Below are 12938 nucleotides of genomic sequence, written 5' to 3'. Positions count from 1 at the left end.
CTATGTCGCCCATTCAGAGCGTGGTGGGTCCGGGGATCCAGATGTGTGGGATAATGAACACTCTGGGAAACATCCAGGAGAAGTGACATCATAATAAGAAGTCTGACAAAAAATATGTGAAGTGAGGGACAGCTGAAGCAACTTAGCTCAGAAAAAGAGGCTCAGAGGAGGGCTCTTGGTCTTGAAATCCTTGGGAGCTAGTACGCTGTTTCAGAAATTAGACTTGGTATGTTGCTTTCTGGAGCGCAGAACTCAGATCAGTGGTAAGAATGTATTAGTGAGAGATTTTGGCCAGTAGAAAACCCTAGATATTTGGAGCTAACCAATCACAAGAAAAGTTGATCTCCAGTCGGGCCTGGATCCAATGATGTCCAATCAGACATGTCTCTAAAGGACATATTCCCTGGTTTTCAAAGATCTGATCCAGAGTAAGAGTTTATAGATTAAGTACCTTCTTCTGATATTTAACAGATATCAATGAGCAAATGCAGTATCATTTTGAAAAGTATACATCATTACAAAAAAGAAAAGAACAGATTTTGGTCACAACAACAAAATTTAGCAAGAATTTCTAAGATCAAAAAGGTCATTGAGGCCCATCTTAAGCTGTTACTGCATTAGAGTTCATAGTGGGAGAGTGTAGTCAAGAAGGTATAGTTTGGCATCACGCACCCTTGGGTTTAAACCCATTTTCTATCTAGTGGCAACATGAACTTTAACTCCTGTGAGCCTCCATTACCCCATTGATAATCTATGGATAATAACCTTCACTTTGCAAGCTCACTGGGAGGGGTGGCTGCAGTGAAGGTATTATACCTATCACAATCTGAAGGTAGAAAGCAGGGGCTCAGAGCAACACAGCCTAAAACATCATTTACATATAAAAGATTTCTTAACACAAAGATGGATTGTAGGCTGGGAGTGGTGGTTCACGCCTGCAATCCTAGCACTTTGGGAGGCTGAGGTGGGTGGATCACAAGGTCAGGAGATCGAGACCATCCTGGCCAACATGGTGAAACCCCGTCTCTACTAAAATTACAAAAAAAATTAGCTGGGCGTGGTGGCTTATGCCTGTAGTTCCAGCTACTCGGGAGGCTGAGGCAGGGGAATTACTTGAACCCAGGACGTGGAGATTGCAGTGAGCCAAGATCACACCACTGTACTACAGCCTGGGTGACAGTGTGGGACCCTGCCTCAAAAAAAAAAAAAAAAAAAAAAAAAAAAAAAAAAGTTGGATTGTAAATTGGTGACTTCAGAGAACTCAAATTGTGAATAAATGCCAAGAGTCTCAACTTCCTAAATGGAGGCGTGTGTCACGGGCCCAGGAATCCGGTTGCCCGTTTCCCGTGGTGTGACCTGGGCCTGCTCGCCCACCTTCTTGGCCTTGTCCTCGTCACTGGCCAAAGCTGCTATGATTCCATTAAACTCTGTGGTTTCTGGGAGGTGAGGAATGGAGGACGTGAGAGTCCATATTTGGTGCACGGAAGAGGAATTGATACATAGTCAATCTTCAGTAGGAGTTGTTTATTTTAAATATTTTTTTAATGTATTGTTACTACCTATTCTCAAGGAGAATTCTTAGAGTCAGGAAGGTCAGATGAGTCCAACAAGTAAATAATGCCTTAGCATGCTTAGAAGAGTCAATAATTGAGTCAAGAAAGAGCACTCTTATCAGACCATCTTACAATTTCCTGGTATCTTCTTATACTATTGATGTCACAGTTCTCTAAAAGCCAGACCATTTCAAATGCTTCAAATGGGTGTTAATGTATGTTCCTGAATGGATGTGGTTTTTTTTTTCTCCTTTCTTAGTATTGAATCCACTGTAAAGGGTGAAATCTTTGAGCGTGATATCATCTTGGAAAAAGTGACTCAGCATGATCTTCACAAGAAGTTTGTTTGCTTTGTCCAAAACTCTATTGGAAACAAAACCCAGTCCATCCAGCTGAAGGTAAAGAGAGGAGGTAAGCCCAGAAGGTTGCCCAGGAGGCATGAAACTGCTTTCCCTTGAGAGGGGAGGAGTTTTCCTAAAGAATAGTAATAATGATGATAGTGATTACATTTCTAGATGACAGACGTTGTTCTAAGCACTTTCCTGTGTCAACTCATTTAATACCTTGACCAAAGCCACGCAACTGGTAAACTGCATAGTATTGGTTTGGAGCTAGTCGTCTTATGTAATACTCTGTATTTGGGAGGCTGTGTTGGAAAAGCAACTCATTCATTCACTCATTCATTCATGCATGCATTCTACAATTGCTACAGGACTTACGTGCCCTGAGTGGCAGGCATTGTGCTAAGACCTAGCTCCCTGTCCAGTTTTTCTTTCCTGGCTTCCAAATCCAGAGGATATGATGGATTCATGTTCTGATGAGTGGAGAAAGGAAGAGAGAAGGAGTAATCTTGTTCATTGTTCAAAATGGTATACCACTGATATATGGGTGAAAAAAAGCTGGAGTAGAAATTCTAGGTGAAGAACAGCATTTAAATTTCTTTAAGATGATGTCTAGAGATGAAGTTGATACCATTCATTTCTTTAATTAATAATTATAGTTATAGGCCGGGCGCGGTGGCTCAAGCCTGTAATCCCAGCACTTTGGGAGGCCGAGGCGGGTGGATCACGAGGTCGAGAGATCGAGACCATCCTGGTTAACATGGTGAAACCCCGTCTCTACTAAAAATACAAAAAATTAGCTGGGCATGGTGGTACATGCCTGTAATTCCAGCTACTCAGGAGGCTGAGGCAGGAGAATTGCCTGAACCCAGGAGGCGGAGGTTGCAGTGAGCCGAGATCGTGCCATTGCACTCCAGCCTGGGTAACAAGAGCGAAACTCCGTCTCAAAATAAATAAATAAATAAATAAATAATTATAGTTATAAGCATATTTGAATGTTTGTGAGGCTTGAATAAGACAAAGTGTGTTCTGGCCTGTAGTAGACACTCTGTGAAGCGGGGTTTTTCCCCATGGGAGTATGTAGGAGATCCCTTGTGTCAGGTAAGCCAGATGGGACTCCTGGTCTCTGGAAATTTAGGCTTCAGTAGAGATAATAATACAGGGAAATAATTTGCAATATGCAATGAGAAAGATGCAAATGGATCGTGTGGACGTTTATGAGGAAAAAAAATAAAATGAATGTGATAAGTTTCTGTGGCCACCCTGATCAGGAATTACCCATTCCCCTGGGGTCTCTAGTGTTTATTGTAAGATGGTTCTCAAAATATGATGTTTTAAAAAAATTTATTTCAGTAGGGTTTGGGGGTTCAGGTGGTTTTGGTTACATGGATAAGTTTTTTAGTGGTGATTTTTGAGATTTTGTCATGCCCATCACCCAAGCAGTATACCCTGTACCCAATGTGTAGTCTTTCATCCCTCATCCCCCTCTTCCCGCCCTTCTCCCTCAGTCCCTGAAGGCTTGCCTTTGCATCCTCATAGCTTAGCTCCCATTTACTTGTGAAAACATTCAATGTTTGGTGTTTCTTCCTGGGTTACGTCACTTAGAATAATGGTCTCCTCTTCCATCCAGGCTGCTACAGATGCCATTATTTTGTTCCTTTTTATGGCTGAGTAGTTTTCCATGATGTGATTTAAGAGGTTTCCAGATTCACAAAAACTGCTGCTAGTGGCAATAATTTTGATAAAATGATAGAGCTGGAAAAGGTGCTGGGTAGGCCACAGTGCTGGCCTGAACATGGTCTGGGCCCAAGCCCATTGCCTCGGTGTCTCTTCACAAAGGCCCTGTCTCCGCAGTGGTGCTCCTGTACATCCTGCTTGGCACTGTCGGGACCCTGGTGGCCTTGCTGGCGGCGAGTGCTCTCCTCTACAGGCACTGGATTGAAATAGTGCTGCTGTACCGGACCTACCAGAGCAAGGACGAGACGCTTGGGGGTAAGGTCACCCTCACATGCAGCCCTCTGACTTTTCCTCTCAGAAGTGACTTGGAGCAGGATCACAGAAAATACGATCACTACTCCTTGGCTTTGTTTCTTCAGAGTTACTTTAGAAAATAATTTCAGATGTCATCTGCCAGCCAGGGCAGAGCATGAGGGAGGAGCTGAAGAAAAAGAAATACCCCCCAACTGGATAAAGTAATGCCCCTAAGGTTTTGATGCCTTCCTCCAGGGCTGGTGACCTCACACTAAGGAAGGCTGGAGAAACATTTATTTTTCGTTTCATTCTAGTTACCAGGAATCTTGTAGACAATGCTATTGGGAAACATGTTGCACTTAAATATCATACCTCTATAACCGACCTAAAGCAAAAGGGAAAATTATCTCTGTGCCTTTGTTTCCTCATCTATAAAACAGGATTGTCATAGCACCAATTGCAAAGGATGCTATGAGGGCTCATTGATGCATTCTTAAGACACATTAAGTACTTATTTACTTATTTATTTTGAGACGGAGTCTTGCTTTGTCTCCCAGGTTGGAGTGCGGTGGCACTATCTCAGCTCACTGCAATCTCCACCCCACAGGTTCAAGCAATTCTCCTACATCAGCCTCTTGAGTAGTCAGCATTACAGACGTGCACCACCACACCCAGCTATTGTTTGTGTTTTTACCAGAGACAGGGTTTCCCCATGTTGGCCAGGCTGGTCCCCACCTCCTGACCTCAGGTGATCCACCTGCCTTGGCCTCTCAAAGTGCTGGGATTACAAGCATGAGCTAACGTCCCCGGCCACATTAAGTATTTAGAATGGCGCCCAGCACACGGTAAATGCTCAGCTATGGCTGTCTCTTGAGGACTGGAGTGTATTCCTGTCATGTGTGTTAGCTTCTTTAATGGTCACAGCAATCCTACCAGCCAGGCAGAGAGAGAGGAAGTCATATGCCTAAAATTGAACCACTGGAAGGCGTTAGAGCTTGGGATTTGGGCACAGATTGCCTGACTTAAGAGATCTCATTAGCTGTTACCTCAGTTAGCCTCATCTGTAAAATGAGGGCTTTTTAGATGGTGGGAATGCCCCTAAAAGTGAGAAGACCTGTAAAATGCAAGTACTATTATTATTAATGAAGTACCTGTCAATATTTGGGGTAGGATAATCATGTTCATTGATGTTTCCTTCTTTGGAGTAGAAGTGCTGCTTCTGATTTTTTCTAGTCCAGGAAATCTCTAAGGTTAGAAGTTTGGAGTTTTAGTAAATGACTGTTGCTTGAAAACAGCAGAATCCCTTTTTGCTGGATTTCAGGGATAATCATTTACCTTACTGAGAGGCCCCTTCGAACTTCAGTGCTTTCCCAGACTAGGACTTCAGTGAGGAGCTGTCAGATCCCTAGGGGAAGAAACGCTGAATAAAGACTTGCATGGGAGGCTGGGTATGGTGGCTCACACCTGTAATTCTAGCACTTTGGGAGTCCAGAGTAGGGGGGACTGCATGAGCTCAGGAGTTTAAAACCAGTGTGGGCAACATGGTGAAACTCTGTCTCTACAATACATTTTAAAACTTAGCTGGGTGTGGTGGTGCCCCGTTGTGGTTCTAGCTATTAGGAGCTGAGATGGGAGAATCACCCGAGCCCAGGAGGTTAAGGCTGCAGTGAGCCATGATTACATCACTGTACTCCAATCTGGATGACAGATTGAGACCCAATCTGAAAAAAAAAAAAAAAAAAAAAAAAAAAAAAAAAAAGGCCAGGCATGTTGGCTCACATCTATAATCCCAGTGCTTTGGGAGACTCAGGCAGGCAGATCGCTTGAAGTTAGGAGTTTGAGACTGGCCTGGCCAACATGATGAACCTCCCATCCTTACTAAAAATATAAAATGTAGCCAGGCATGGTGGCAGGCACCTGTAATCACAGCTACTCAGAAGGCTGAGGCAGGAGAATCACTTGAACCCGGGAGGCAGAGGTTGCAGTGAGCCTAGATAGTGCCAGTGTACTCCAGCCTGGTGACAGAGCAAGATTCCGTCTCAAAAGAAAAAAAAAAAAAAGAAATGCATCATTCACGTTTTTCTTTAGACTAACTATTGAGAATATGTATTAGAAATCCTTAAGCTAAATGTTTTTAAGATTTATTTTTAATAGCTTTTTTGAGTGAAGCAAATTATGTAATAAATGTCTTAAATTGCTATCTACCTTAAGATTCTGGAGCTTGTGTAATAGAGTCAGTCAATGGTGAAAGATTTGTGTCCTTTCTCTTTCTACTTTGCAAAGACAATGTTTTAGTGATCAGATCTGGAGGGAGAATCTGGTTTTCAAACATAGCGATGCAGTGCCCTCTGTTGGCCAGCGTAACGTTTTTTTAGCAATATGACTGAAGTTAGTGCTGAGTAACCAAAATTTTACAGATGTAGAATGTTAGAATTCTGGAGGACCTCAGAGATCATCTGATACTCTGTTCTCTAATTTTATGACTGAATAAATGTAGTTTCTAGGTTATAGAAAAATTTTAGTTTGCCCAGATTTCACATGATATGGAAGACAGAGGCAACTACATATTTAAACAGCACAACACCTACCTGTCAGCCACGTCTCACAAGTCTCAGCTTTCCTACATGAGCAATGAGGTGCTTCATAGGTTAGTTTCCCAACCTCAGCTCTTTGGCATCCTCCTCTATTGACTCTGGGACCTTCCTTTTCGGTACCTGGTACTTCCATCCACCATGAATCTTTTTAGGTTCACCTTGAACATGGTGTACTACTAAATAGCATCAGCAATCAGTGCTAGTGTTTACCATTTTGTAACAACTGTGAGGTTGCTGGAATATGAATCTGGTGTATCCCATTCCAAAGCCTGTGGGTTGTGTTGAGATTTTCTACTTCTTCCAGTTAGTTCCTTAGTCCCAGGAATCATATGCATTTATGAAGTATGCATATAAAAATATAGGATATTTTCAAGGTCTCATATGCCTCTGTTGACTATTTTACATATTATATAAATTATTATTTTCTAATATAGTCAACAGAGGCATATACGACCTTGAAAATATCCTGTAACAGGTTCTATACATATAGTTTTCCATCTCGAATAGAGGGGAATGGACATTTATCTTGTGCCTTTTATGAGCCAGGCACCAAGAAATTCATATACATTATCTCATGAAACTCTTAAAACAGCCTGTCAAGGAGTTACGATTATCTTTATTTTAGATATAGGGATTCACATATCAGCATATGTGCCATCAACTCTCCAAGGAAGTACTCTTTATCCCTGGATACGATGTGCTAGGTGTTTGCAGTACTTTGCTTACTGGATACCATCATGGTGGATGAGGCAGACTCCTGTTTGATATGTGACTAATGACACAGAAACACTGCAGGTACGAAGGAGGCTCAGAGAAACTCCTGAGTTCATGTGATTCAGGCACAGAATGCCTCAGCTGTTTGATCTAACCTCAGCGAAAATGCAAAAGTGCTTCATAAATTAGAATTAGATTTTGGGTGGACAAGCAATACCGCTCAGTGGTATGATTTTGAAATGAATTTTTAAAAGCAATTTAATAAGGATCCCCAAATCTTATTTCTTATTCATTTACCATAAGTTTCAAGCATATTTATGTGTACCATGATAATTTTTTAAAAAGTAAATGACTTATGTTTTATACTTTTTCCTATTCTTCAGATAAAAAGGATTTTGATGCTTTCGTGTCCTATGCAAAATCTAGCTCTTGTCAAAGTGACGCCACTTCATCTCTGAGTGAAGAACACTTGGCCCTGAGCCTATTTCCTGATGTTTTAGAAAACAAATATGGATATAACCTATGTTTGCTTGAAAGAGATGTGGCTCCAGGAGGGGGTAAGTCCAACATGTCAAGGAAAACTACAGCGCAAAAAGTGCAGTTCAATGCAATCTCCAAGTTCCTTTTGTCATTCTTTCTTTTGGAATATAGATCCGGGAGATTTTATGAGGTTAGAACATCCTGGGCAACAACACAGAAACTAGGTGTTCCAGAGATGTGCTCCATGATCAAACAGATCCATCTGCAGAAGAAAAAGTGATATGGGGTCCTAGGCAGGCCTTCTAAGACAAAGATACCTCTCTCGGCTTCACAGATGAAGATTGTCTCTGTCACCCCAATTTAGTGGCCCCTCTGACTTCTGGGACTCTGTCTCCCACAAAGCTCACTCAGCACTGGGTCAAGCAGGATTTTCAGGCCTGGGCCAAGCCCTGGGCACCCTGAGAGGTCCAGATCTCAGTCTGTTCTGCTGGTCTGCTCCTTCCCAGATACCTCCACCAAGGAGGCTGGGACGTCCCACGGCTCCCCTTATCCCAGCTTACCTAGTTCCAGTCAGCTTTGTCCCTAGAGGAATTGCCAATTTGGGGAGACTGAACACAAAGCGTGGAATGTAAAGGTGAGAGCCACTGGACACTGAAGCATATATTCCACTGGCAATAGAGTTGATAAAGCGTAAATGGTAGAATGAACATATCTCCCTTCCTTCTATGTAAGATAATCCATTGCAAGGAGCTCTCTGACTCAAAGTTTAACAATATCAACTGCAAATAATCAAATGTTTTATTTCCAGTGTATGCAGAAGACATTGTGAGCAGTATTAAGAGAAGCAGAAGAGGAATATTCATCTTGAGTCCCAAGTATGTCAACGGACCCAGTGTCTTTGAACTACAAGCAGCAGTGAATCTTGCCTTGAATGATCAAACACTGAAACTCATTTTAATTAAGTTCTCTTACTTCCAAGAGCCAGAGTCTCTACCTCATCTTGTGAAAAAAGCTCTCAGGGTTTTGCCCATAGTTACGTGGAGAGGCTTAAAATCAGTTCCTCCCAATTCTAGTTTCTGGACCCAAATGCGCTACCACATGCCTGTGAAAAAACTCTCAAGGACTCATGTGGAACCAGCTTAGAATCACCTCTAGGATTTTTCATTGGATATGACTCAGTAAAAGAGAAACCACCAGGGAGGAGCTCCCAGCCTAAGGAATGGGGAAATGAGCCTGGAAGCCCCCTCCCATTCCAATCTCTGGGATAGAGATGCTGCTGGACAAAACTCACAACTCTGTGTGTGTGGGTTCAGGCTTGAAAGAGTCTCCTGCCACCACCAGCAAGCTTGATGGACAGTGGAATGGGATTGAAAATGCGGTTTCGAGCCTTTGATTTCCTGGACTGGACAGAGTGGGAGTAAATTCTCTAGACCTTGGGTACTTTCAGTACACAACATCCCCAAGAATTTCCCAGTGGTTTGAGCAGAATCAGAAAATACAGCTACGTCTGCCTTGTGGCTACGGACTGTCCTGTCTACCACGTATTGTGCATATGACTTTATTATTTTATTAGAAACTAGTAATTTTTTTTTTTTTTTAGACAGAGCCTCACTCTTGTTGCCCAGGCTGGAGTACAGTGGCTTGATTTCAGCTCACTGCAACTTTTGACCCCTGGGTTCAAGCAATTTTTCTGCCTCAACTCCCCTTGTAGCTGGGATTACATGCGTGCACTACCATGCCCGGCTAATTTTTGTATGTTTAGTAGAGATGGGGTTTCGCCATGTTGACCAGGCTGATCTCAAACTCCTGACCTCAGGATATCCGCTTGCCTCAGCCTCCCAAAGTGCTGGAGCCACCACCCCCTGCCTTAGAAACAAGTGATTTAAACTCTGCCTAAAGCATTTCTGTAAAGAGGACAATTTCTACTCCATGGTCAGCCAACAACTCTGAAGCATAGAAAGTGAGCATAAAAGGTAGAGACTAACAGCACCCACAATAGACAAGGCTAGGGTAGGTTTCTACTGTGTGCTTATGCTAAGCGTCCACTCTGGGTGGAGGAACTAAAGGAAGAGTCCCTTCCCTTTTTGCCAGATGCAGTCTATGCCAGGATATAGGCTTGGAAACAAGAGTAGGGGTAATTTCAGTTCCTCCTTGTGATGTCAGCCAGAAATCTTCATGTTAGGTATAAAGTGTAAACCCTTACCCTGTGCCCCTGGAAGTATAGACCAACTGGGCCAAAATGATCAGGCCAATGAAGAGACAAGGAATGGATTTGCAGTGACATACAGAGCAGAGAGGCACTGGCAAGAGTCAGCAGTGCAGCTAAGAGTCTGGGGAATAAGGATATACACTGGCGAAAAGGCAGCAAGAATGGAATGTAAATAGAACTGTTGCCTGAACCGTCTGCTGAGTCTGGCAATCCTGTGTGCTTCCAATCTGGAGGGGTCTCCCTTTAAATCCTCCAAAGTAATGGGGTAATGGGCTGCAGGCCCATGAAATGGTTCGTGATAGATGAGGCCAATTTCCCCCTCATAAGTGCGTTTCCTTTACAACAGTTTATCCTGCACTTAAAATAGTGTTCCACTTGCATGTGGATATCAAACTCTTATACTCTGACTTCTCTAAAGGAATGAAATAATTTATCATCTGAGCAATAAATAAAAGCAACGTCTGGGCTCATTCACATGCAATGTGTCACATCCACCGGTCTGGATGTAATCCAAGTTCAGAGTGGCTAAAAGTCATGATCGTCTTGGGGCCTGTGTGAAACACTTCTGCTCTTTATTCACAGAGGCACCCACATCATAAAAACCACTGTGGCTTTGGCACCAAGCAACATCCTTGTTGGAAATTTCAGTGATAAAGTTAACGATGAGTTAAAGGGTATAAATTATTCTTGGAGGAAGTTTCTTGTGGGAAGGATCATTGCAGGGTCTCAGTGAAGAGGAACCCATGCTGTCACCGTGCCATTGTGCTTTGGTGATGGCCAGGATGCCTGGCCTTCCTGCCAGCCACTCACTGAGATTTAAGACTCAAACTTCTTTTGGCCAGTCTATCCTAAGATAGATAATCAGACTATCCAGAGGTCCAGCCTTTTGTCCTTAATCTCAGAGAAAATCAAATTGAGCTTCAGGTTAGCAGGTACACAGAAGGAGAAAGAGCTACTTCTAATATTTCCAGAATACACTCCTTCCAGGCTGGGAGGTACAGTGAAGGTAACAAAGTAGCATTTGGGACAGGGGGCTATTTATATTTCTTACATGTCAATTAACCACAAGAAAGCAGAAAACCAAAACAAAATTTCTGTGTATAGGATACTGATTGCAATAGAACAATTGGACTCAGTGAAATATAGTTAGAAAAGAGTATTAATTTTTTATCACATCTTCTAAGGAAGGTGTCTATATATTCTGGTTCCTGGTTGTACTTATTGTCCAAGTATTATTATTATAATACTCTCTTTTACTCTGAAAAAGTATTCTACCTTGGATGATGGTCACCCTACCTCTGACATACATCACAGAGTTCTCTTTACTGACTCTTCTATGATAGCTTGAGCAATTCTCATAGCTTTCCTGGTCCCTTTTAGGTTTTAATACCTACATTTAACATCTATATTATTTCTAAGTTGAAATTCTAGGTAAGATGGAGTAAACAACACCATCCTGTCTCTTCCTCCTAGTACAGCTATAAAGTCTGGATAAAAATGCATTACAATCAATCTGAGTATTCTGAAAAGTAAATAGAAGCATACAGATTGGAGAAAACAATAATTAAAGGCTCGTAATTTGTCCCCAGTCTCTTCTGACTTAGACTCCGTACAGTCTGAAACTCAGAAGTAGACAGCAGCAATAACAGAAAGAGCTTGACAAGGTCTCTAGTTCTGGCTTGAAAACTGAGAAAGAGTTTTCTAGCCCTCCCATATTTTCCATTTCATGTCTTTCACTGCCCAGTCTCTAAGCAATCCTGTGTTAGCAGTGGTGACACCAACAGAAACAGTGACGTTAGTGGCCCTTGAGAGTCTAAATCTCTGAGGAAGGGAATCGTCTACCTTGATACGAGGATCTGTAGTCCCAAGAGGGTGTGGCAAACCTCTATTGTGTTTTATTTTTTCTTTTTCCTCTTACCCTTTCGTTACGTGGATGTAAGCAGTTGTGGGAAGTGCACTGCAGAGTGAGATAAATAAAGCCTCAATGCTTTGGCCAGAGAACTGCACAGAGGAGGAGGGTACAGGCAGAGAGGAGCTCAGAAAACTGAACCTGTACAACGGTTTATACACCTTTGGGCTCATTCCCAATCTATGCATGTATGAATCTGATCCTAAAGGGAATACCATAAACTTTGAGAATTGAGCTATAGGAGAGATCACTTTCTGAGTTCCATATGGGCCACTGAAAGGTATAAATATGAAGTAGGTCTAAATAGAACTGAAAGTGAAACAAAACTGAAATTAAAGCCATAGGCTTAATTTGGAGACTTAATCCCACTGGGTTTATTTCCTGTTGAAGCAAAAATAACATTCTACATAGGAGTTCAACAAGATCTAGACTTGTATAGCATAATATTTAAAACATCCAGGAAGTGATTTATTAAAAGCAAATATGATGACATTTTCTGGTAGGATTTTCAATATAGGTAGATATAACGCAACATAAAAGAGTCAGATAAGGGGTTTAGATGATGGTAAGGTGTCTCTTTCCCACTTGAAGTGGCACACTGTTGATTCTGAGTAGAATGTGAAAATCGTTACATTTTATTCCATTGGGTAGCCATTAACACAAACAAACAAAACATCAAATATTGTTAAAGCATGACAGACATTGAAATACTATTCAGCCTGTAAAAAGGAGGAATTTCTACAATAGGTCACAGTATGGACCTACTTTGAGAACATTATGCTATGTAAACAAGCCTGACACAGAAAGACAAATACTACATGATTTCACTTATATGAGCTAACTAAAATAGTCAAATGCATAAAATGAATGACTAAAATGGTGACTGAGGGAAATAGGAAGTCATCAATAAACAGGCATAAAATATCAGCTACATGAAATGAATAAGCACTAGGTGTCTGCTGCACCACATCATACCTATAGTCAACAATAGTGTGTTGCACACTTAAAATAGGTTAAGAGGATAGACCTCATGTTCAGTGTTCTTACCACATAAAAATGTTGTGATGGAATAATCAAAATGTTTAAATAATCCAAAACAAAGGAAGAGAAAAACAAGAGGAAAAAAACTAAGAAAATAGATAGAAATCAAATAACAAAATGGTAGAC

General features: G+C 41.7%; 1 protein-coding gene across 1 annotated transcript in view; it reads left to right on the top strand.

Annotated features, from left to right (window-relative positions):
• Positions 1–12714, top strand: part of IL18RAP (interleukin 18 receptor accessory protein) — a 29994-nt gene extending 17280 nt beyond the window's left edge. The window contains exons 10-13 of the mRNA XM_074400571.1: positions 1813–1964; positions 3749–3886; positions 7557–7730; positions 8462–12714. Of these exons, the coding sequence (XP_074256672.1) occupies positions 1813–1964; positions 3749–3886; positions 7557–7730; positions 8462–8796 (799 nt within the window). The 3' untranslated portion in view covers positions 8797–12714. The remainder of the gene's footprint in view (positions 1–1812; positions 1965–3748; positions 3887–7556; positions 7731–8461) is intronic.
• The last annotated feature ends 224 nt before the right edge of the window (positions 12715–12938 follow it).

The sequence above is a fragment of the Saimiri boliviensis genome, chromosome 1 (genome assembly GCF_048565385.1).
Source record: "Saimiri boliviensis isolate mSaiBol1 chromosome 1, mSaiBol1.pri, whole genome shotgun sequence".
NCBI classification, from domain to species: domain Eukaryota; kingdom Metazoa; phylum Chordata; class Mammalia; order Primates; family Cebidae; genus Saimiri; species Saimiri boliviensis.
This window is presented reverse-complemented; position numbering and strand designations above follow the sequence as displayed.